Source organism: Chaetodon trifascialis, chromosome 12 (assembly GCF_039877785.1).
Source record: "Chaetodon trifascialis isolate fChaTrf1 chromosome 12, fChaTrf1.hap1, whole genome shotgun sequence".
Classification (NCBI taxonomy): domain Eukaryota; kingdom Metazoa; phylum Chordata; class Actinopteri; order Chaetodontiformes; family Chaetodontidae; genus Chaetodon; species Chaetodon trifascialis.
The window spans coordinates 27506717-27527840 of record NC_092067.1 but is presented as its reverse complement, the minus strand read 5'-3'; the positions used below and the strand labels follow the sequence as shown (position 1 = coordinate 27527840).

Genomic DNA, 21124 nt, shown 5'->3' with positions numbered 1-21124 from the left:
AAATGATAAGTTGATGTTACTTCATGATGTGATGACATGTTTCCTGTTGAAGGAGGATGTTTGGCTGCAATATGTTACAGTGAGGAATCAACTCCGAATGTAAACAAATGAGCCATCAGAGAGCAGCAAGTACAGATACAGTGAGACGTTTGTCCTCTGTCATGTTGACTTAGCTCCTCAGCAAACAAAGATAATAATAGATATTATTAGCTTAAAGATTCGAAACAGGTCTTGTTAAGGTAAGATAGGAATTTATTGATCCCACGTTATATGATTGAGGGCATCATGAGCTCACCACAGTTTCTGGGAATGTCATGAAACATGAACACTTACCTTAATCTTCTTCTTCTTCTTCTTCTTCTTCTTCTTCTTCTTCTTCGCAGAACTTGCAGCTGAGTTCATCGCCCGTCCTCAGAACCAGGAGGCGGTGGAAGGCGAGAAGGCTGAGTTCACCTGCTCCGTCTCCAAAGACACCTATGAGGTGAAATGGTTCAGAGGTGACAAGGAGATCGAAGCCGGGGACAAATACACCATCATCAGCGAAGGAAAGAGACGAGCTCTTATTGTGAAAAACTGTGAGCTGAAGGATGAGGGAGGCTACGTTGCCCACATCGGCAGCGTAAAAGCCTCGGCCGATCTGTATGTGATTGGTAAGACTTTTATTTGGTATATATGGTATTTACTTTTTCCACATCTTGATTTAATTATTTCAGAGAAAGTTCAGTTTGAACAAGTTTGTCTCTTATTTCAGAAAAACTGAGGATCATCACGCCAATCAAAGACACAGAGGTGAAGGAGGGAAGTGAGATCGTGTTCAACTGCGAGACAAACACAGAAGGAGCAAAGGCCAAGTGGCTGAAGAACGAGGAGACCATATTCGAGAGCAGCAAGTACATGATGGCTCAGAGGGACAACGTCTTCTCTCTGAGGATCAGAGATGCCCAGAAGGCTGATGAGGCCAGCTACACCATCAGCCTGACCAATCAGAGAGCAGAGCAAGCCAAGTGCACTGCCAGCGCTAAAGTTGCAGGTACATAACAGGACAGTTAATGTTTTTTTATTGTGTTCCAGTTCAGAAGATAAAAACAGATTTCAGATTTCTCTTAATGACTTTTAAATGTTGCTAAATGGATGCAAAATGGTCACAGGTGACATGGCTTTCTGTGGCATGAATGGTGAATTATTGCTAACTATAAGGGGTACCTGTTCATGTTTCTGTGCCCAACGTCAGATTGTTTCATGAGCAAATGTACATTTAAAAAAAGAAAATCAACATTATTCTCTGTGTTTTCACTCTGTGTCTCCACAGAGGAGAAGCTGAAATTCCTGGATCCCATCGAGGACATCGAGACTCAGGAGAAGAAGACCATCAGCTTCATTTGTAAGGTGAACCGGCCCGAGGTGACCGTGAGGTGGATGAAGGCCGGCCAGGAGGTGACGCTCAGCAAACGCATCGTCTACAGAGCCGACAGCCTCAAACACACCCTGACCATCAAGGAATGCGTGATGGAAGACGAGGGCGAGTACACGGCCGTGGTTGGAGACGACAAATGCGCGGCTGAACTGATCATCAGCGAGGCGCCGACGGACTTCACGGCACAGCTAAAAGACCAGACCATCACTGAGTTTGAGGACGCCGAGTTCACCTGCAAGCTGAGCAAGGAGAAGGCTGTGGTGAAGTGGTACAGGAATGGACGAGAGATCAGAGAAGGACCCAGGTATCACAGATCAACTTCATAGAAACTTTGGTCTATAATGGAATTCACACAGGCCATATATATATATATATATATATATACACACACACACACACACACACACACACATATATATGCTGTATATACATTCATCTCAACACACCTAAATACAACAAAAACACAGGCCAGGATACAGAACATGAATTACAAACACTATTTCTTGTCTCGTTTTACATTTATGGATTATTCAGGAGTCAAAGATCAGCAATTATTTTATTTGATCTTTAATAAAACAATATTACCCCAACGTTAATACCAACAAAAAGAAATGAAAAGAGAATGACATGCTGGTCAGAGTTAACAGAAGGACGGAAAGCCACCAGGGCCAAACAAAATGCAGACCTGTCAGAACTGAAGGTGTCTCCAACACAAAGCAAAATTCTAAACTAAATCAAACAGAATCAAAGAAAACAGGGCCTCTAGATCCACCACTTCAAAAAAAAACTGTGAATAACACATTATAGTCAGATGCACATTATGACCAGCAGGGGGAGGATATTCTCTTATGTTTCGTGAACATTGTTATTGTATGTGTCTCACAGATATCACATGGAAAAAGAAGGCAAGATGTGCAGACTGATCATCAAGGAGTGCAGACCTGATGATGAATGTGAATACGCCTGTGGTGTGGATGAGAGGAGGACCAGAGCCAGGCTCTTTGTTGAAGGTAAACTCTTAAAATCTCTTCATCTTGACTGAGGTGAACATTTCTCTTTGGAATCGTTACCTATGACATGTTTGGTTTTTTTCCTACAGAGACCCCAGTGGAAATCATCAGACCTCCTCAGGACATGTTCGAACCTCCAGGCTCAGACATCGTGTTTGAGGTGGAGCTCAACAAGGACAGAGTGGAGGTGAAGTGGATGAGGAACAACATGATCATCGTCCAGGGAGACAAATACCAGATGATCAGTGAGGGTAAAATCCACAGACTGCAGGTCTGTGAGATCAGACCTCGAGACCAGGGAGAGTACAGGATTGTGGCCAAAGACAAGGATGCCAGAGCCAAGCTGGAGCTGGCAGGTGAGTAAGCACTGAGATACTCATCATACGAACTGACCCTGTGATGGACTCGTGAATGAAGACGGAACTAAGTGACATGAAGAACACAAAAAAGCTTGGAATCAGAAGCCCGGTTGAAATGTATTTCAAGTGAAAAATGGCAAAACCTTCCTCACAATATCTCAAAATCATATGATATCATTGATAAGTACGATTCATTTCGCCAATAACAACTAAAATGCACACAGAAGTTTGAGATGTGTGGAAGCAGCAGTTGCTCCCATTCTGGAATAAAAATACTTAGAAGAATAGAGAAATTATAAGAAAAATAGAAAATAAAGAAAATAAGTACATAAAAATATGTGCATCATATTACAGTGTATAACAACAGTGTAAATAGTAATGCCGACTGATGAAAAAGCTCTTCTAATGAATCCTCTCATCTCTCTTCAGCTGCTCCAAAGATTAAAACTACTGACCAGAATCTGGTGACGGATGCCGGTAAGCCCTTCCTCATGAGCGTGCCCTACGATGCCTACCCTCGCGCCGATGCTGAATGGTTCTTCGAGGGCACCAGCCTGCCTGTCCAGAATATTGACACCTCCATCGACAAGACTGAGTACCGCCTTAAGGGCCCTACAAAGGAGGACCAGGGTCGGTACAAGGTGGCAATCAAGAACAAGCATGGCACGGGAGAGGCATTCATTAACCTGGATGTGATTGGTGAGTCTATGAATTAAATCTTTTACGGGTGATTGGATAGCTGCTAGCTCCTGCATCAGAAATATGGCTGTGGATGTCAGAGGAGTTTGTAAATGTCATATTGTTTTTTGTTTTTTTTTCAGATGTCCCTGGACCCGTCAAGAATCTGAGAGTGGTCGACACCGCTGATGGTGAGGTCAGTTTGGCCTGGGAGGAACCTGAGAGTGATGGCGGAAGCAAGATTGTTGCATATGTGGTGGAGAGGCGCGATGTGAAGCGTAAGACCTGGACACTGGCTACAGACCGGGCTGATACTCCAGAGTACTGCGTCAGTGGCCTCCAGAAGGATTCCATGTACCTGTTCAGAGTCTGTGCCCGAAACCGCGTCGGCAGCGGACCCATCGTTGCCACTGAGGATGCTGTCCAGGCCAAGAACAAATTTGGTAAGAAACAACTTATCATACATTCACACACAATCTACAGGCTTCAGTCCAATCAATCCTTCATGGTTTTTCTACCATCAGATGTTCCCGATGCACCGGAGAATGTTGCAGTTGGCACAGTGAACAAGTTCGGTGCTACTGTCATCTGGGAGCCCCCCAAGTTTGATGGCGGCTCAGAGATCACCGCCTATGTGATCGAGCTCCGCGACAGAACTTCCGTGAAGTGGGAGGCGGCCATGGTCTGTGGTGCCAACGATCGCTCAGCTGCGCTGAATGATGTGGTTGAGAACAAGGAGTACATCTTCAGAGTCCGAGCCGAGAACAAAGCTGGCATTGGCAGGCCCAGTGCTGCCACCAACCCCGTCAAAATAATGGATCCCATCGGTGAGTTCAAACCAGCCAATCACATGTTTATTTGATCTCTTGCTTGTAAAAAACATCAATCAAATTTCTTTGTGTTGTGACTGCAGAGAGACCAAGCCCGCCTCTGAACCCTAACTTCAGTGACCAAATCAAGACGGCCGTCACATTAACCTGGGAGACGCCCAGCAGCAACGGCGGCAGCATGATCACCGGCTACATCATCGAGAAATGTGATGACGGCGCTGACAAGTGGTTCCGCTGCAACGCCAGACTGTGTCCTGACCTTTCCTACCGGGTATGCAGCCTTTTCCTGACAGATTTTATTGTCTTGTTCTTCTATTTTCACTTTTATTTACTCAGTTTATTTGGTGTGTGTGTTTTATGAAGCTCTATCTTTCAGCTGTGAATATTTACTGGTTCACCAGAGCTGAGTTTGTTTTTATTGTCTTGTTCTCTTTAGGTGACTGGTCTGAAACCCGGTCAGAAGTACCTCTACAGAATTTGTGCTGAGAACGCAGCAGGTGTCTCCGATCCAGCTGAAAACATTGGACCATTGCTCGCAGATGACCCTCATGGTACGAGATAAATAGAATCAACACCAGAACAAAAGTAAAATTAATGTACTGGGATTTAAACACTGTTCATCTGTGAATAATTCAACTAAATCCTAAGTGAAAGAATTTTTGTCTAATTTTTCTATAGTTAAAATCACAAAGTCCTTCCCCGGAAACTTTCTAGGAAATTATTAAAAAATATGGACCCATGCATTAACCTTTTTGTTCAAAACTGACAATAAACTAGAATTTAGGAAGTTTCTGTGATTCCTGACTGAAGCACTGAAGTCATCCAGTAGATGGCAGTATAACTCCTCTCTGGCACTATTAAAACTTCTCTCTAAATGACGAGGAAACTTTTTTCTCTCCTGGCAGTTGGTCCAACCTTTGACCTGAGTGCTTTCAGGAATGGCCTGGAAGTCATTGTCCCTCAGCCTCTCACCATCAGAGTCCCCATCACCGGATACCCAACTCCCGTCGCCAAGTGGACATTTGGAGAGAAGGAGCTGACCACCACAGACGAGCGCAACGCCATGGTGACGAAGCCCACGTACACGGAGCTGACAGTAACGCCAAGCGTCCGTCCGGATAAGGGCACCTACATCCTGCAGCTGGAGAATGACGTTTCATCTGTCTCTGGAGAGATCGAAGTCAATGTCATCGGTAACAACGATTTCTCTGAAGTTCAAAACATAAATTTCACAAAAATATGAACATCCATTATGTTAATGCTTATACTGCGTTTATTTTAATGATAAGTAGACTGGTTTTGGAACGGAAACATTTGTCTATCAAAGACCCTGGAAACTAAATTCCTCTCGTATAGTAAATTAGCAACCTTGGGGGTGTATCCCACCAATCATCCTATGCATGCTGGGCAATACCATTTACAAGTTTTTTTGTTGTTTTTTTCATGCATTTATTGTTCGGTGCCTTTATTTTCTCAGCATGCCCCAGTGCTCCTAAGGACTTCAAGGTGGCTGAGGTAACCCGACACCATGTCCACCTGATGTGGGAAGCTCCAGAGCATGATGGAGGAAGTCCAGTCACCTACTACCAGATCGAAAAGAGGGAAGTGTCCCGCAAGACCTGGGCCAAGGTACATCTGAGTGTTTACAGCAGCAGAATCTTTTCAATGCAGGCCTTTAAAAGCTTAAACAGTGTTCAGAAAGAACAAAAAGTGAACTCTGGTTTGAATTCACTTTTGGTAGTACACAGTTTTCTTGAAAGGAAAGTAATAACACTGTGGGAGATCATGTTAAGATCTGTAAACATTTACCATTGATTTTATTTGATCAACGCAGGCACAAAACAATAATCACGATTGCTCTTTTGGTTAAAGTTGACATAATTTGTCACTAAGGTGTGATGCATCCATTCCTCATTCTTTAAATGATGCTTTTCCAGGTGGCTACCGGCGTCCTGGACCTGGAGCATACAGTAACAGATGTGATAGAAGGAAAGGAGTATCTGTTCAGCGTCACTGCCTGCAACAAATGTGGACCCGGAGAGCCAGCATATATTGATGAACCCGTCAACATCTCCTCTCCTGCCAGTAAGTATTTATTCTGACAAACTGAAATTGATTAGTTCACAGTGTAGCTAGCTTTATCTGATTAGAGCTAAAAACAAAGGAGTGCGTTTCTTTTGTTTCTGAGAAAATTTGATTTTGTAGATTTGAGGTTTTCACCAGACACAAAGAATTTTACAGATATCCAGACTCTCATCTACATTATGTTTTTTTTTCCCCACAGCTGTACCTGATCCTCCTGAAAACCTAAAGTGGCGTGATAAGAGTGCCAAGGGCATCTTCCTCTCCTGGGAGCCTCCAAAGTACGACGGCGGTGCCCCAATCAAAGGCTACATTGTCGACAAGTGTCAGCGTGGCACTGATAAGTGGGAACCCTGCAGTGACTCCATTCCTGAAATGAAGTAAGACTTCACAGTTTGTCAGTGAAAATGGTGTTTATGAAACTTTGTGGTGATTGCTACAAAAGCTGAGTGTATCCATGCGTAGCGGTTTTCTTGGGGCCATTTTAGATGTGTGCTGTTCTATATTTGGGACAATTATTTATAATACTGCATATGTTTTGTGCTTACAGGTTCCAGGTGACTGGCTTGATTGAGGGCCAGTGGTACGCCTACAGAGTCAGAGCTGTGAACAAACTGGGAGCCAGCCGACCATGCCGAGCCACAGATGAGATCCAGGCCATCGATGCCAGAGGTAGACCTGCTCGTGCTCCTTCTAATCCCTCCAGACTGTATCTTCATCCTATCCTGTGTCAGTGGGACCAGGACAGGATGGGCAAAAGCATCACGTAGAAAGATCTCTCTCAATTGTGGAGAAGTGAAATCGGAATGGATCAGAAGTAGCAGTAATTGGATTGGGAGTACAAGTAATGGCATTGGGAGCAGGAGTTATTTAGAGAAAGAGTGATGGGAATTATTTACTTACAGTACTTTTCTGCCCAGGATGTGGAGTCTATGCAAATCCTTTCCTCATGTTTTTTTCTCTCTGGACTATTCTTTAATAAATTCCAACAGAGCCTCCAGAGATCCAACTAGATGTGAAGCTGCTGGCTGGTCTGACTGCCAGGGCTGGTACAAAGATCGAGCTTCCGGCTGATGTCAAAGGAAAGCCAGATCCCCGGGTGAAATGGACGAAGGCTGACTTGGTCTTACGAGCAGATGACCACATTTCCATTGACACCCAGCCAGGACACTCCAAGCTGTCCATTGCCAACACTACTCGAGGAGACACCGCCACCTACATCATCGAGGCAGTCAACGCCTGTGGACGCGCCACCGCCACCATTGATGTCAACATTCTTGGTACAGATGTTGTCATGTAATAGAGCAGAAGACACATGTATAAAATAATACAAATATAAAATAAAACTGACCAGAAAGAAAGTTATCAATAACAAATTCATTTTGTCAAACTTGAATTTCTTGAAATGTCTCTAAATGGTCTGCTCCTGAAACCAAGAACCATCATTTTCATTTTTTATCTCCTCCTCTTTAGATAAACCCGGTCCTCCAGCTGCCTTCGACATCTCCGAGATCACCAATGAGTCATGCTGCCTGGCATGGAACCCTCCCAGGGATGACGGCGGCTCGCCAATCACCAACTACATTGTGGAGAGTCGGCAGACCGACAAAGAGGAGTGGGTGAAGCTGTCAGCCACAGTGAAACACACCACTTTCAAGGCTTGCAAGCTCATGGCTATGAAGGAGTACATCTTCAGGGTCAGCGCTGAGAACCAGTATGGCATTGGCGAGCCTGCAGAGCACACACCAATCATTGCAAAGTATTCCTTTGGTATGTGTTTTTTTACACTTGTTAACTATCATTAATGGTGCCTTTTGAAGACTTGATGTGCCAGTGGTAACATATAAATATCCAATAACTGATCACAAAATTTTCATTCTGTTTCAGATCCTCCTGGTCCTCCAACCAGAGTCACTCCTTCTGATGTTGCCAAGGACGCTGTGACTCTGACCTGGTTCGAGCCAGATGAGGATGGTGGCAGTCCCATCACTGGATACTGGGTTGAGAAGTTTGATCCAGAGAGCGACAAGTGGATCAGATGCAACAAACTGCCCATTAAGGACACAACTTTCAGGTAAATAATTACAGGTGTCAAGTAACAGGAATTAGAATGAAAATTCACCAGCCAACATGGTGCAAGATATTTATGTGTAAATTATGTATGTAAAAAATAATGGATGATATATTTTCTAAACTTGGTTCCATGTGGGTGCAGAGTGAAGGGACTCCCCACCAAGAAGAAGTACAGCTTCCGTGTTCTAGCTGAGAATCTGGCTGGACCTGGAAAACCGAGTGCAGAGACCGATCCCATCCTCATCAAAGATCCCATCGGTATGTCACATGTCAATCAGTGCTCTTACTCTACTGAGGTTCAGTCAAAAACTGATGTAACAATGTGTTTTATAGTTTTTTGTATTGTCTTATCAAGATTACAGTTTCATTGCTTTTATACCATAACAGCTGCATCAAATTGTGAAAAACTTGGATTGTTCTTTCAGTAGCAAATTAAGCTCAATTATTTCATCAGCAAGATACTGGAAAAGATCGTTTCAGTCCATATTAATGCCTTAACACTCTGGAGGAATTTCAGTCAGGCTTTAAGAAACCACATCAGAACTCAAAGGGATGCAGCCTTGTCCATTACACCCCAAAGCTCTGGGACAAACTACCTACAAATATCAGGGAAGCAGCTGGCTGCATAATTTTAAAAGAAAGCCAAAAACTTCTCTTTTCACTTTAGCCTTTAACTAGCAATGACTTCCTGATGCAGGCCTGAAACTTTATTGTGCTGCTACTGTTCAGTGGGTTGTATTCTTCATCCTATTTTACATTCATTTTCTATTGCTTTTTTAGATTAATTCTGTCTTTCTATGTGACGTGCTTGCTGCGTGTGTTTTCTTTGTTGTAAAGCGCTTTGAGTTGTGTTTGTTGTGTGAAAGGTGTTAGACGATAATTTATTGGTTAATCTTATTGTTGTTGTTGTTGTTGTTGTTGTTGTCGTCGTCATTAAGAGTAATTGGATCAGGAATAAGAGTAATGCAGAGAGTCACTGGATGATTATTAAATAACCACACTCTTCTTCAGATCCTCCATGGGCACCTGGTAAACCTGTCATCAGGGACATTGCCAAGACCTCAGCTCTGCTGGCATGGACCAGACCAGAGCACGATGGCGGGGCAAAGATTGAAGGCTACATCATTGAGTTCCAGAAGACTGGAAGCGAGGAGTGGATCCGCATTGCAGAGGACATTCCTCAGACTGAGCACCAGCTGCAGGGCTTGATGGAGAAGCAGGAGTACTCATTCCGGGTCAAGGCCGTCAACAAAGCTGGCGAGAGTGAACCCAGCGAGCCCAGCGAACCTGTGGTCTGCAAGGAGAGACTTTGTAAGTCCAACTTTGGGGCAGTCGGAGGGTGGGCAGCGCAGCAGGTTGTGTCTGAAAGGACTGTAGTCTTTGAAAAACTCCTGTTTTTCTTATGATAACTATGTGTCCTTGAGTTTATCCAGTGGGCCAACTTGCAAACATTCTGATAAATTATTAGCTAATTAACTTAAGTTAGCTTGAGTTAAAGTTGTTAAAATGTAAAGTTGAAGGCTTTATTTTGCCCTGACAGCATTTTTTTTAAAGTTTATCCAAAGAGCTTTTCAATAATTTTTTTAATTAAAAATACCTCTTCTTCTAGTTCCTCTGAAACTTATACTGTATCTCAACAAGCAACACTGAAAAAGCAGAAGAAAAAATTACCATTCTTGCAACGAGACCAGTGCATAAACCTCTCTGAAACAAAGGGAAAGGCACCCACTCCCCTTCATCCACTTTGTGGTGTTTGGATTTCAAGAATTCATTTTCTACGCTGAAATACTACACAATTAGATAAACGCTACCTGCCTTTCATTCACTTTTTTCTGTTTTCCATTCAACAGACCCTCCATCTGCACCTCAGTGGCTAGAGGTGACAAACATCACCAAGATCAATGCCGATCTGAAGTGGCAGGCTCCCAGCAGTGACGGAGGCTCGCCCATCACCAACTACATAGTAGAGAAGAGGGACGTGAGGCGGAAGACCTGGCAGGCTGTGGACACCACTGTCAAAGAGCTGAAGTACACAGTCTCTCCTCTTAACGAAGGATCACTCTATGTATTCCGTGTTGCTGCCGAGAATGCCGTGGGAATGGGAGAATTCTGCGAGCTGGAGGACGCTGTACTTGCAAAAGACACATTCAGTACGTTCTTAACAGTTATCACCACCATCATCATCATTATCTGTCTTTTAAAATATAGGCAGTGTGGATTTTCATTTAGTCCTAAGTTAAAACTTGAGTTCAGTCAGTTTAGCTTGAACAGAAATGTTGCAACATATTTGTAAACAAATACTGATGAACTTTGATTTGATGTGCATAGTCCTGCACCCACATAATGATTCCAGGTGATTTTGGTGAGCTGCTGAGAGCTCTAATGACACCATGTGGACTAAATTTCCCTTGGACAACATTTCAATCTGTGAAAATATATGTCAAAAACTAATGTCTGGATTTCAAGGAAATCTGCTCTCCACAGGATGAGCGGCCTTCATATTTTAACAACCCCATAACTTTCCTCTTGCACCACCCTCTGGAATATCTTTAGCTTCATTTGTGAAATATATATCATCTAGTGCTGTCAATCAATTCTAATATTTAATCGCGATTAATCTCATGAATGTCATAGTTATCTATCTATCTTTTATCTATTCTAAATGTCCCTTGAATTATCATTTTAATGCTGTTATCAACATGGAAAAGTGGATAGGCTTGCTTTGTGTTTTATTTCACACTAACATTCTCACTTTGAACACAATTTAACACTTGATTTACTTCACTTAAACACTTTAACAGATGACAAAAAAATAAATACTTGGTTACAAAAAAGCCCCTTCAACAGCCCTTTCTAAGGGATCAAAACAGGGAGATACAAGATAAAGTTAAGTGCACATCAATGTAAACTAGGACTGAAACTGAGCTGAAACTTTCCTTTCTTAAGTTTCCTTTGAACATAACAGCATCCACATGTCTCTGTGGAAAGCCATCCATTGTTGACTGGTTGTGACGAGGAGGTGGCGGAGGATTTGCATTTGCCGTGTGTTTGGCCATCAAGTGGTGTTTCAGACTGGATGTGCTGCGGTGAAAATTCAGTTCACACTGACAATACACACAGTCGACCCATCTGGCAACTTTTTGAAACTAAACTTTCCATTCAGAATCTTGTTCGCATCCAATTCGGCGTTTAGCGCTTGACATCCACACAAACTGGTAGCCTACTCCTTTACAGCTAGCGAGCAGGCAAGACCAAACGCATGCGTAGGGCATGCCTATTGTATTGTTTCCAGTTTACAATCAGATCCTGTAGTTTTTCTTACGTTACGAGCAGTGGCCACAGCTTATAAAAAACTACAAGTTCACTAGGTCACAAAGAGCATTAATCTCGCGATAAAAACATGACGCCGTTAAAATTGAATTGCATTAACGCATTAATAACGCAATATTTTTGACAGCACTAATATCATCACAATAATGTTTGTTCTGTGGTAGTCAGTGGTTAGCAGCCCATTTCAAACAGAGATCAATTTTTAAGTCCTGATGTCAGAAAGGCCTAGTGGATAGTATCGGGACTTTAGATGATCAGTGTTATATGTTCTTCATTTCAAGACTGTTAATAGGGCTGCAAAGGAAAGAAGCTACAGACAACCAATCTAGTATAAGCATTAAAGTTTGTCATGTTCTTTGCAGCAACTCCTGGACCTCCTTATGCCCTGACAGTGGTCGAGGTCACCAAGAGACACGTGGAGCTGAAATGGGAAGCTCCCAAGAGCAATGGTGGACGACCCATAACCAAGTAAGGCTACAAACTGCTGTAAAATTAGTATAGATTGCTATAAGACAAGATATATTATAAATGAGATGAGACCCACCCTAACAGAAAAGAGAGGGTGGTGAACAACCCTAGAAACATAGCTCAGGTCGGCCTCTATGCTGTTCTTTATGCCAAATACAGTTGGACTATTAAACAAGACAACTTTTGCTTCTCAGGTATGTGATTGAGAAGAAAGAGAAGCTGGGAACTCGCTGGCTGAAGTGCTGTAAGACTCCAGACAAACAGACCCAGTTCAAGGTGATAGACGTGGATGAAGGGTCTGAGGTGCAGTTCCAGGTCAGAGCCGAGAATGAGGCTGGAGTTGGAGACCCAAGCGAACCCACTGAGATCCTCACCATCGAAGATCCAACCAGTAAGAGACATCATTATAGCAAACACAGATCTATGGATTTGTTCTTGTGGTATTTTGCTAATGAATGTAGATCATTTTTAAATCTGTACAATACAGTCAGGAAGAAACCATTTCAGATGGTTGACACATCTTTCTCTCCCCAGGCACTCCATCTCCTCCTCTAGAAGTGACCATCCCTGACGCCAGCAGGGAGCACATCAACGTCACCTGGAAGCCTCCAGCCAAAGACGGTGGCTGTCCGATCACAGGCTATCATGTGGAGGTGGCTGAGGCCCGCCCTGAGTTGAAGTGGCTGAGGGTCAACAACAGACCCATCAAGGAGCTGACATTTAAGATCGATGACGGAATTAAACCAGAGAAAAAGTACGTCATCAGGGTCCGTGCCATCAACTCTGTTGGCGTGAGCGATCCATCCGAGATCTCCGACAAAGTCTTCACCAAGGATCCCGACTGTAAGCACTGACAGAATTTAAGCGATGTGCAACCAAAACACTGATAATCTACCCTAAATAATAATCTTTTCCTCTGGTCCCAAGGTGCTCCAACCATTGATTTGGAGGCACAGGACGTAGTTGTGATCGAGGGTGAGAAGCTGCACCTGAACATCCCCTACAGGGCTATTCCGACACCGAAGATGGTTTGGCAGAAGGACACAGTGGAGTGTAAGGCTGATGACCGGCTCTCCATGACTGTGGAGATGAACAGCGCTCACTTGGAGCTGCTCAAGTGCACACGTGCTGACGCTGGTGCCTATGTCATCACCCTGGAGAACAGTCTGGGAGCTGCCACTGGGACTGTCAATGTCAAAGTCATTGGTAGGATGCCCTTCATATAGCTGTGCTTGAGAAATAAAACACTGTTCTTAATTCATATGTCACTGACCTTGTGCAATTCAGTAAAACTGTCTTTTTATAAACCAGTCCAAAAGTTGGTTTCCCAACACAGAATTTCAATTAAATTGTCATATTTTATTTTAGTCTTTCACTGGAAACAGACAAGCAACAGTCATCCTCTGACACATTTTTGCTTTCCACCTGAACCCTGCAGGACTCCCCGGTCAGTGTAAAGACATCACCTCCAGTGACGCCACCAAGAACTCCTGCAAGATCAGCTGGGAGGCTCCGGAGGACGATGGTGGCACCCCAATCATTAGCTACACCCTGGAGCGGCGTGAGGCCTCCAAGAAGACCTACATGCCTGTGATGACAGGAGAGAATATCATGACCTGCACTGTCAAAGACCTTTATGTCAACTGTGAATACTACTTCAGAGTGAAGGCTGTCAACAAGGTTGGAGCCGGGGAATATCTGGAGCTACGCAACCCTGTCATCACAGAGGAAGTCAAACGTAAGTCATGTTTTTTACCCAATAAACAAAAGCAAAATGAGTGTACCTCCTTAACCTGTCAATAAAAAGATAAAACATGGTACATATACTCTAGGGTTATGTTAAACCTAGTGGTCTTGGCTATGAATACCGTTCAGACATTTACTGTCTGTTATTAACATAACAATAACTCCACAGAGAAACCAGACCCACCAATCCAGGTCGAGGCTCACGATCCAACATCCAAGTCCATCACCGTCACTTGGAAGGCTCCGGACAACGATGGTGGCTGTCCCATCCAGGGTTACATCTTGGAGAAGATCGAAAAGGATGGTGACCGCTATGAGAGGGTCACCCCGAGCCTTGTCCCTGGTTTCTCCTATGTGGTAACAGGCCTGAAGGAAAACATGGAGTACCAGTTCAGGGTTCGAGCCGAGAATGCTGCCGGAGTCAGTGAGCCATCCCGCAGCACACAGCCCATCAAGGCTGCCGACCCCATGGGTATGAAACACTATGAACACTTTCAGATAATTTATTTACCAGGGGAAAGCATCAGACCTGCCTAAATTCCATAACTCATCTTCCATTTTCAGAAAAACCAACGGTCAACCTGCATGCACGTGTGCAGTCTGGTGTGTGCATTAAGAAGGGCGAGGAGATCAGAATTGAGGCCTTCATCTCTGGCTCCCCGTATCCTAAGGTAACCTGGCTGAGGAACAATGAGGATGTCACCAAAGAGCCAACCAAAAAGGTTGTCCCTGTGGTCAAGAAGAAAAAGACCAAGGCCAAGGTTTGTGTCCTTAGAGAGATCAAAGAGTTCTGACCATTTCAATGTATTTCCATAAATTCTTTGAGGAATCAATTGCTAATTTGTTACCTTCAAGGTTCCGGAACCAGAGGAGGAGTTTGTGACTCCCCTGCGTGAGCGTCTGGGTCTGGATCAGACGAAGAAGGGTCAGTCCATGGTGATGATCCGTGATGCTGTCAGAGCCGACCATGGAAACTTCACCATCCAGGTGGAGAATACTCATGGTGTTGCCACTGCCTCCTGTGTTGTCAATGTCCTTGGTAAGACAGAAGTTTATTTTTTATGAGTTTCTATCCTGATAACTGAACCATAGTCCTCAGTATGTTTTAATCAGTTGAATTATGGTTGAAATCGGTCATCAGTTAAACAGAAATCGGTCATCAGTTAAACAGAAATATTTTTAGAAAATGTAACCTAAACTTTAATCCTCCTGAGATTCAACTTTGATCTGACTCTGCTCGGCCACAGATAAACCCGGCGCACCAATCAACTTCACTTTTGACGAGATCAGGAACACCTCGGTCATCTGTAACTGGGAGCCTCCCGAGGATGATGGCGGCAGTGAGATCCTGAGCTACATCCTGGAGAAGAAGGACAACAAGAACGATGAGATCGGCTGGATCACCATCACATCAACCCTGAAGGGCACCAGCTTCCCTGTCACCAAACTCATCGAAGGGAAGGAGTACATCTTCAGAGTCACTGCTGAGAACAAGTTCGGCTGTGGGCCGCCTTGTATTTCTGACCCACTGGTTGCCAAAAACCAGTTTGGTGAGTAAAGAACAGAAAATATACTTTAGAATGAATGAAAACTGAACGCGCATATTTTGTAGATTTTAACAATAATCCTATGAAAAGAAATAAATTATGCACACATTTCTTATTTTTTTTATGCACAAATTTCTTACCACAAATCGCCAATTTTCAATTTTACTTGAATACTTTTTAATTAATTAAGAATGTGTAAACTTGTTAATGTAACTTATATCATTCATCTCCTATCATTTGAAGAAATTCTTCCGATAGATTATTCTAATTAAACTTGTACATTATAATAATTTATTTCAATTACTAATGGTTCATTCAATAATAAAATCTCCCAAAATAATTTATGAAAAATAATTATAAAAATCTGTCTTTTTTTGTCACCAGATGTCTCATGAATGAAGAGATAATTAAATATTACGTATTAAATATTTTGTAAATTTTGTTAATGAAAATGTTTCTTTTTTTATATTCTCTTATATTTTTTATAAACTTTTTTTCTGATTGTTAATAATTGTTTTATGTAATAAAATTCCCAAATTAATTATTGACTTGACACCTGGTGGTTATATCAAGAATGGCGCATTGAGACCCATATCTTCTTCCCGTTTCCTCACCCCCCAACCCCAGATCCTCCAGACGCTCCCAATACCCCTAGAGTCCACGAGGTGACGGCGAGTAGCGCCCACATCTCCTGGCATGAGCCGAAGGATAACGGCAGCCCGATCTTGGGCTACTGGATCGAGAGAAAGGAGGTGAACAGCAAACACTGGACCCGAGTCAACCGCGCCCTCCTCAACTCTCTGGAGGTGAAGGTCTCTGGCCTGATGGAGGGACTCACCTACATCTTCAGAGTGTGTGCAGAGAACCTGGCCGGGCCCGGGCCCTTCAGTGAGCCTACTGATCGCATTGTTGCCATGGATGCCATCCGTAAGTTTACTCTCTGTGATCATAAAAATGTCATTTATTCTTGTTTGATTGCCTTCTCTGCAGGAACCCATTGGTTTGGGTTTCAGTGGATTCATCATTGCTTCTGACTGAAAATAGAGAGGATGGATTTCATTGTCTTTGATCAGTCATTTTAAGGCTCCCCTAACATCAGATCAATAAGATTATCCAAAATGCTGGAATGCAGGTGTCAAATGCGTTATTACCAAAATATTTATGAAATGGTGCGTTAAATTGAATAATTAATAATTTACAATACAGATTATTAATTAAAAAATATTAAATAGAATAATAAACTGCCACAATGTAATCACAACTTCAAAGTTTGATTTCAGTCCTTCCTGGCAGCTGTTGCTTTCATTTATTTCTAGTTCACTCAGTTAGCTGAAGTCAGTTGTATAGCGTACTTAAATAACTAAAAAGCTGCCTCGAGGGAAGCTGAACACCAAAGTATTCAGTGGCATTGCAAGGGTCTCTTGGGGCTCCAAGCAAGAAATCCCTGGGGCCCCCACCTCACCCATGCATGCTGCAAAAGTTTGGTTTTTGCACACCTAAATGCACAATTTCCGGGACATTTGAGATGAATACTGAAAAATAGATTAGTGGTCGTCAAAGTGAGGTCCAGGGACATCTGTTGGTCCCTGGACCTCACTTTGACGACCACTAATCTACTTTTTTTTTTTTTTAGAAAGCGCAGGCCTATCAATAATCATTGTTGTAAATGAGTGGCCAGCGCCCCCCTAGTGGTCAGGGGCTCCAAGCAACTGCCTGGCTTGCCTGTCCGCAAGCCCCGCCCCTGGATGTATTCATAGAGGAAGTATAGTACATGAAGAAGTCAATCAAATATTGTCCTGTTGATCTATGTCTAATAATTTCCACAGAAAAATTAACTGTCATTGTCACCCCCCTACTTAGTGCCTCCTGGCCCCCCCACCCCCTGGATTGTCGACACTGGTAAGGACTTTGTCATCGTGGCCTGGAAGCCCCCTCTATTCAATGGCGGAGGAGACATCCTGGGATACCATCTCGAGAAGGTATGGAAAATTAATACAGTATCCTGACCAAATTCAAGGACTCAAATTTACTTAACTGATGTATATGCATTTAAAATGTCTTTTCTTTCCAAGTCTTTGACCTGAATCTGTGACATTAATGTCCAATGTCCAAATGTCTGATCACAGGTTCTGGCTGGAGAGAAGGATTGGACTCGCAGCACAGAGTACAGGTGTAAAGAGCTGACGTACACTGTGACCGGTCTGACTGAGGGAGCAGATTATTACATCCGTGTCATCGCCATCAATGACGCCGGTCCTGGAGCTCCCGGTGTGACCGAACCCGTCACCGTCAAAGAGCCTGAAGGTACGGATAGTTTTATTATTGGACAGGGAACAACAACATGCCAATTTACCTTTTGGCGTTAAGAAAAGATGAATGTTCAGTTGTTTTATAATTGCGTCAAAAAACGAGTTAAAAATTAAATTTCCACTTTGTGTGCTGCTGCTTCACAGTAAAATCTGTCCACTCAGGAGAATCATTTGAGGCTTTTACTGTGAAGTAGCTGCAGGAAGTGTTATGACCATAAGAAACATGTTCTCAATTTAATACATTTCATCCACTGAGGCTGACTCGTCTCACTATCCGTGTCCTTCAGAAACTCCCACTGTGGACTTTGATGCCTCTGTGAAGAATGGTGTGATCATCAAGGCCGGCGAGCCACTGAAGCTTCCTGCTGTAGTGACTGGCCGACCCCAGCCCGAAGTCAAATGGACCAAAGACGAAGCCGATATTGACAAGGAGCGGATGATTGTGGAGACGGAGGGCAAGAACAGCACTCTGTTTATCAAGAAGGCAGTGAGGGCAGATCACGGGAAGTACCAGATCTCTGGTACCAACAGCAGCGGCACGAAGACTGCTGAGACCAGAGTGGACGTTATGGGTCAGTGATGAATGAATACACAACAGCATCAACGCTTCACAGTAAAAGTCTAGTGGATCCCAAACATATAACCTCTCAAGCATTTGGGGTTCACTCCGTTTTCTGAAAAATGTTCCATTCATACATGTAGCTTGTACTGAAAAAAATACTTTTTAGAGTATTGAATTTATACAAACTTTTACATTCTAAGATTATCCAAGGTACCACTAATAGGAAAATGTCTGAGACCCCATATCTGACATCTTTACTTGCCTGTGTTTCCATAGACGTCCCCGGACCAGTGGTAGACCTTAAGACAGTCATGGTGACCAAGAAGAACATCACCCTCACCTGGTCTGACCCCGTGGACAACGGAGGCAGCGACATCATTGGCTACGAGGTGCTGAGGAAGGACGCCAAGATGAAACTCTTCCGCCAGCCCATTGAGACAGCGTCCTGCAAGTGCGACATTCAGGGCCTGCTGGCTGGTGAGGAGTACGACTTCAGGGTCATTGCCAGGAACAAGTACGGTGACGGAGCTCCAGCTGACCTGGGACCTATCCTGGCCGAGGATCCCAAAGGTAAATCGACCAAAATTTGACTGACTTTGTACGTCAGATGACATTTTTCTGACAAAATATAGCAAAGAAATAGCTTTGAAGATTTATGACTCCAAGTGGCCTTTTGAAACATTTGTCAATTGTCACTCCTCCATAATGTTCCAGGTACTCCATCTGCTCCCGAAAAGCTGCACTACACTGACAGAAGCAAGACCACCATCACCCTGGCTTGGCAACCACCTCGCACTGACGGTGGCAGCCCCATCAGAGGCTACTATGTTGAGAAGATGAGGTCCGACAGCAATGAGTTTGATGTGGCAAACCGGAAGATCTTCACGGAGTGTTGCGGGACCATTGAGAACCTGTCAGAGAACCAAGAGTACCAGTTCCGCGTCAAAGCCGTGAACGAGGTTGGGGACGGAGATCCATCCAAGCCTATCAACGCCAAGATCCAGGACGATGAAAGTACAAAACTCACTTTTGAAATCTTAATGATAAAGAGAAACTTGATTTTGGGAAATACTCAGTATTAAAAGTTTAGATTGAAACACGCCAAACAAAAAAAAATTGACAAATGTTTGTTTGTCCACAGTTGCTCCAGTTATTACCATCCTGAAGTTCTTTAAGAGAAACGCCATCATTGTGAAGAAAGGCTCCGCCATTGACATCCCAGCGGAGGTGAAGGGACTTCCTCTGCCAACACTCCAATGGATGAAGAACGACGTGGTGATCGAGAAGCCTGATGAAGAAAAGATGACAATGGAGACTGAGGAGGTGAGTGTTCCTGGATTTCATTCACTCTGCATGGATTATGTTTGAGAATGAGCTCTTTGCCATTAAAACCTTTATTCCAACAAAGTCTGGTAAAACAAATAAAGTAAAACAAATAAAACCAGTATCAGTCATTCACAATCCAACTGTGTTTACTGAAAACAGTTTTCTGAAGTGTTCCTAAATCCATGTATTAAGCTCCTTTATACAATCATGTGTTCACAAAGTGGTAAACATCGCTCCACCCTAGCTCATGACTGAATGACTGAGTCTTTCCAGGATGCCCCTTTCATACCCATGTTGGAAACATGTTGCTGCATCAAATTCAGAATAAGCAGATATTTACAAAAATCAGTGAAGCCGATAAGCTGAAACATGTCTTATGTCAGAGAGCATGAGCAAGTTATGACATTCTCTTTTATTGATGTTTCACACAGCGTACCTGCTTCTTTGGAATCGGGGATGTATATTAATTTGATCTTTTAAAGTGTGTTTCGATTTCCGTGTTTCGAAGTTGCAATGATTGTGAAGAACATTGAAGCTACTGCCTTGTGTCTGATATTGTGCTTTATAAATAAATCAATTTGCGTCGTCAGGTGGACCGGACAACTATGAAGACTAAAATTGCCATCCCAGAAACCGTCAGGCAGGACAAGGGCAACTACAAGCTGGTGGCTGAAAACTGCTACGGCAAAGCAAAGCATGTCATTGGAGTCGAGATCCTTGGTAGGAAAATCTCCATAAAACAAGATCTTACATGTTTAGAAGTTCTTATCATCTCTGCATATTTAGCACGACAGTAACCTGACCCTGCGTTTTCAGACCGCCCCCTTCCTCCGAGGAACATCGTTGTCTCAGACATCAAGGCAGACTCATGCTACCTCACCTGGGATGCTCCGGAGGACAACGGAGGCAGCGAGATCACCAACTATATTGTGGAGCGAAGGGACGCCAGCAAGAAGAAGTCTGACTTTGAGGTTCTCACCATCAACCTCATAGACAGGAGATACGGGGTGAGTCATGACTGCAGAGCATGAAAATTAATCTGCTGCGATCCACTGATGCTAATTTAAAAAGAAGCAAATACTTGATCATCATGTAAGAGGTGATCTTCAATCTGACTCAGCCTTCAGTTGGTTCAAATGAAGAAATTACAATTAATTGTTGAGCTTGGAAGCTTTAATTATTTAGTCAGGTTACTGCAGAATGTACAAAGATGTGCAATTTTTTTTACAGAGAAGCAGCAAACAATTCAAAGTATGTGAAAAACAAACTTCCAGTTAGAAATTAATATCTAATATTTTACAAGTAATTAGTATTAAAACTTTTTCCAGAAAATTTCCTAGAAATTATTTGAAAATGATTATGAATTTACAGACCCAGAAAACCGAGCATT

The 21124-nt window shown here is 43.2% G+C and overlaps 1 protein-coding gene across 1 annotated transcript in view; it reads left to right on the top strand.

The window, feature by feature from the left end:
- LOC139339950 (titin-like) overlaps nt 1-21124 on the top strand; it is a 175050-nt gene that overhangs the window by 79546 nt on the left and 74380 nt on the right. Inside the window, 39 exon segments of the mRNA XM_070975414.1 lie at nt 384-650; nt 752-1030; nt 1310-1718; nt 2300-2424; nt 2514-2780; nt 3213-3482; nt 3605-3904; nt 3986-4288; nt 4375-4562; nt 4728-4842; nt 5197-5484; nt 5769-5920; nt 6229-6376; nt 6576-6753; nt 6924-7045; nt 7366-7653; nt 7847-8143; nt 8261-8447; nt 8589-8704; nt 9458-9757; nt 10297-10596; nt 12139-12244; nt 12439-12635; nt 12779-13087; nt 13172-13450; nt 13683-13982; nt 14160-14462; nt 14555-14745; nt 14846-15029; nt 15238-15540; nt 16165-16464; nt 17398-17516; nt 17664-17841; nt 18134-18418; nt 18685-18978; nt 19123-19422; nt 19550-19731; nt 20325-20454; nt 20551-20741. Coding sequence (XP_070831515.1) covers nt 384-650; nt 752-1030; nt 1310-1718; nt 2300-2424; nt 2514-2780; nt 3213-3482; nt 3605-3904; nt 3986-4288; nt 4375-4562; nt 4728-4842; nt 5197-5484; nt 5769-5920; nt 6229-6376; nt 6576-6753; nt 6924-7045; nt 7366-7653; nt 7847-8143; nt 8261-8447; nt 8589-8704; nt 9458-9757; nt 10297-10596; nt 12139-12244; nt 12439-12635; nt 12779-13087; nt 13172-13450; nt 13683-13982; nt 14160-14462; nt 14555-14745; nt 14846-15029; nt 15238-15540; nt 16165-16464; nt 17398-17516; nt 17664-17841; nt 18134-18418; nt 18685-18978; nt 19123-19422; nt 19550-19731; nt 20325-20454; nt 20551-20741 — 9050 coding nt within the window.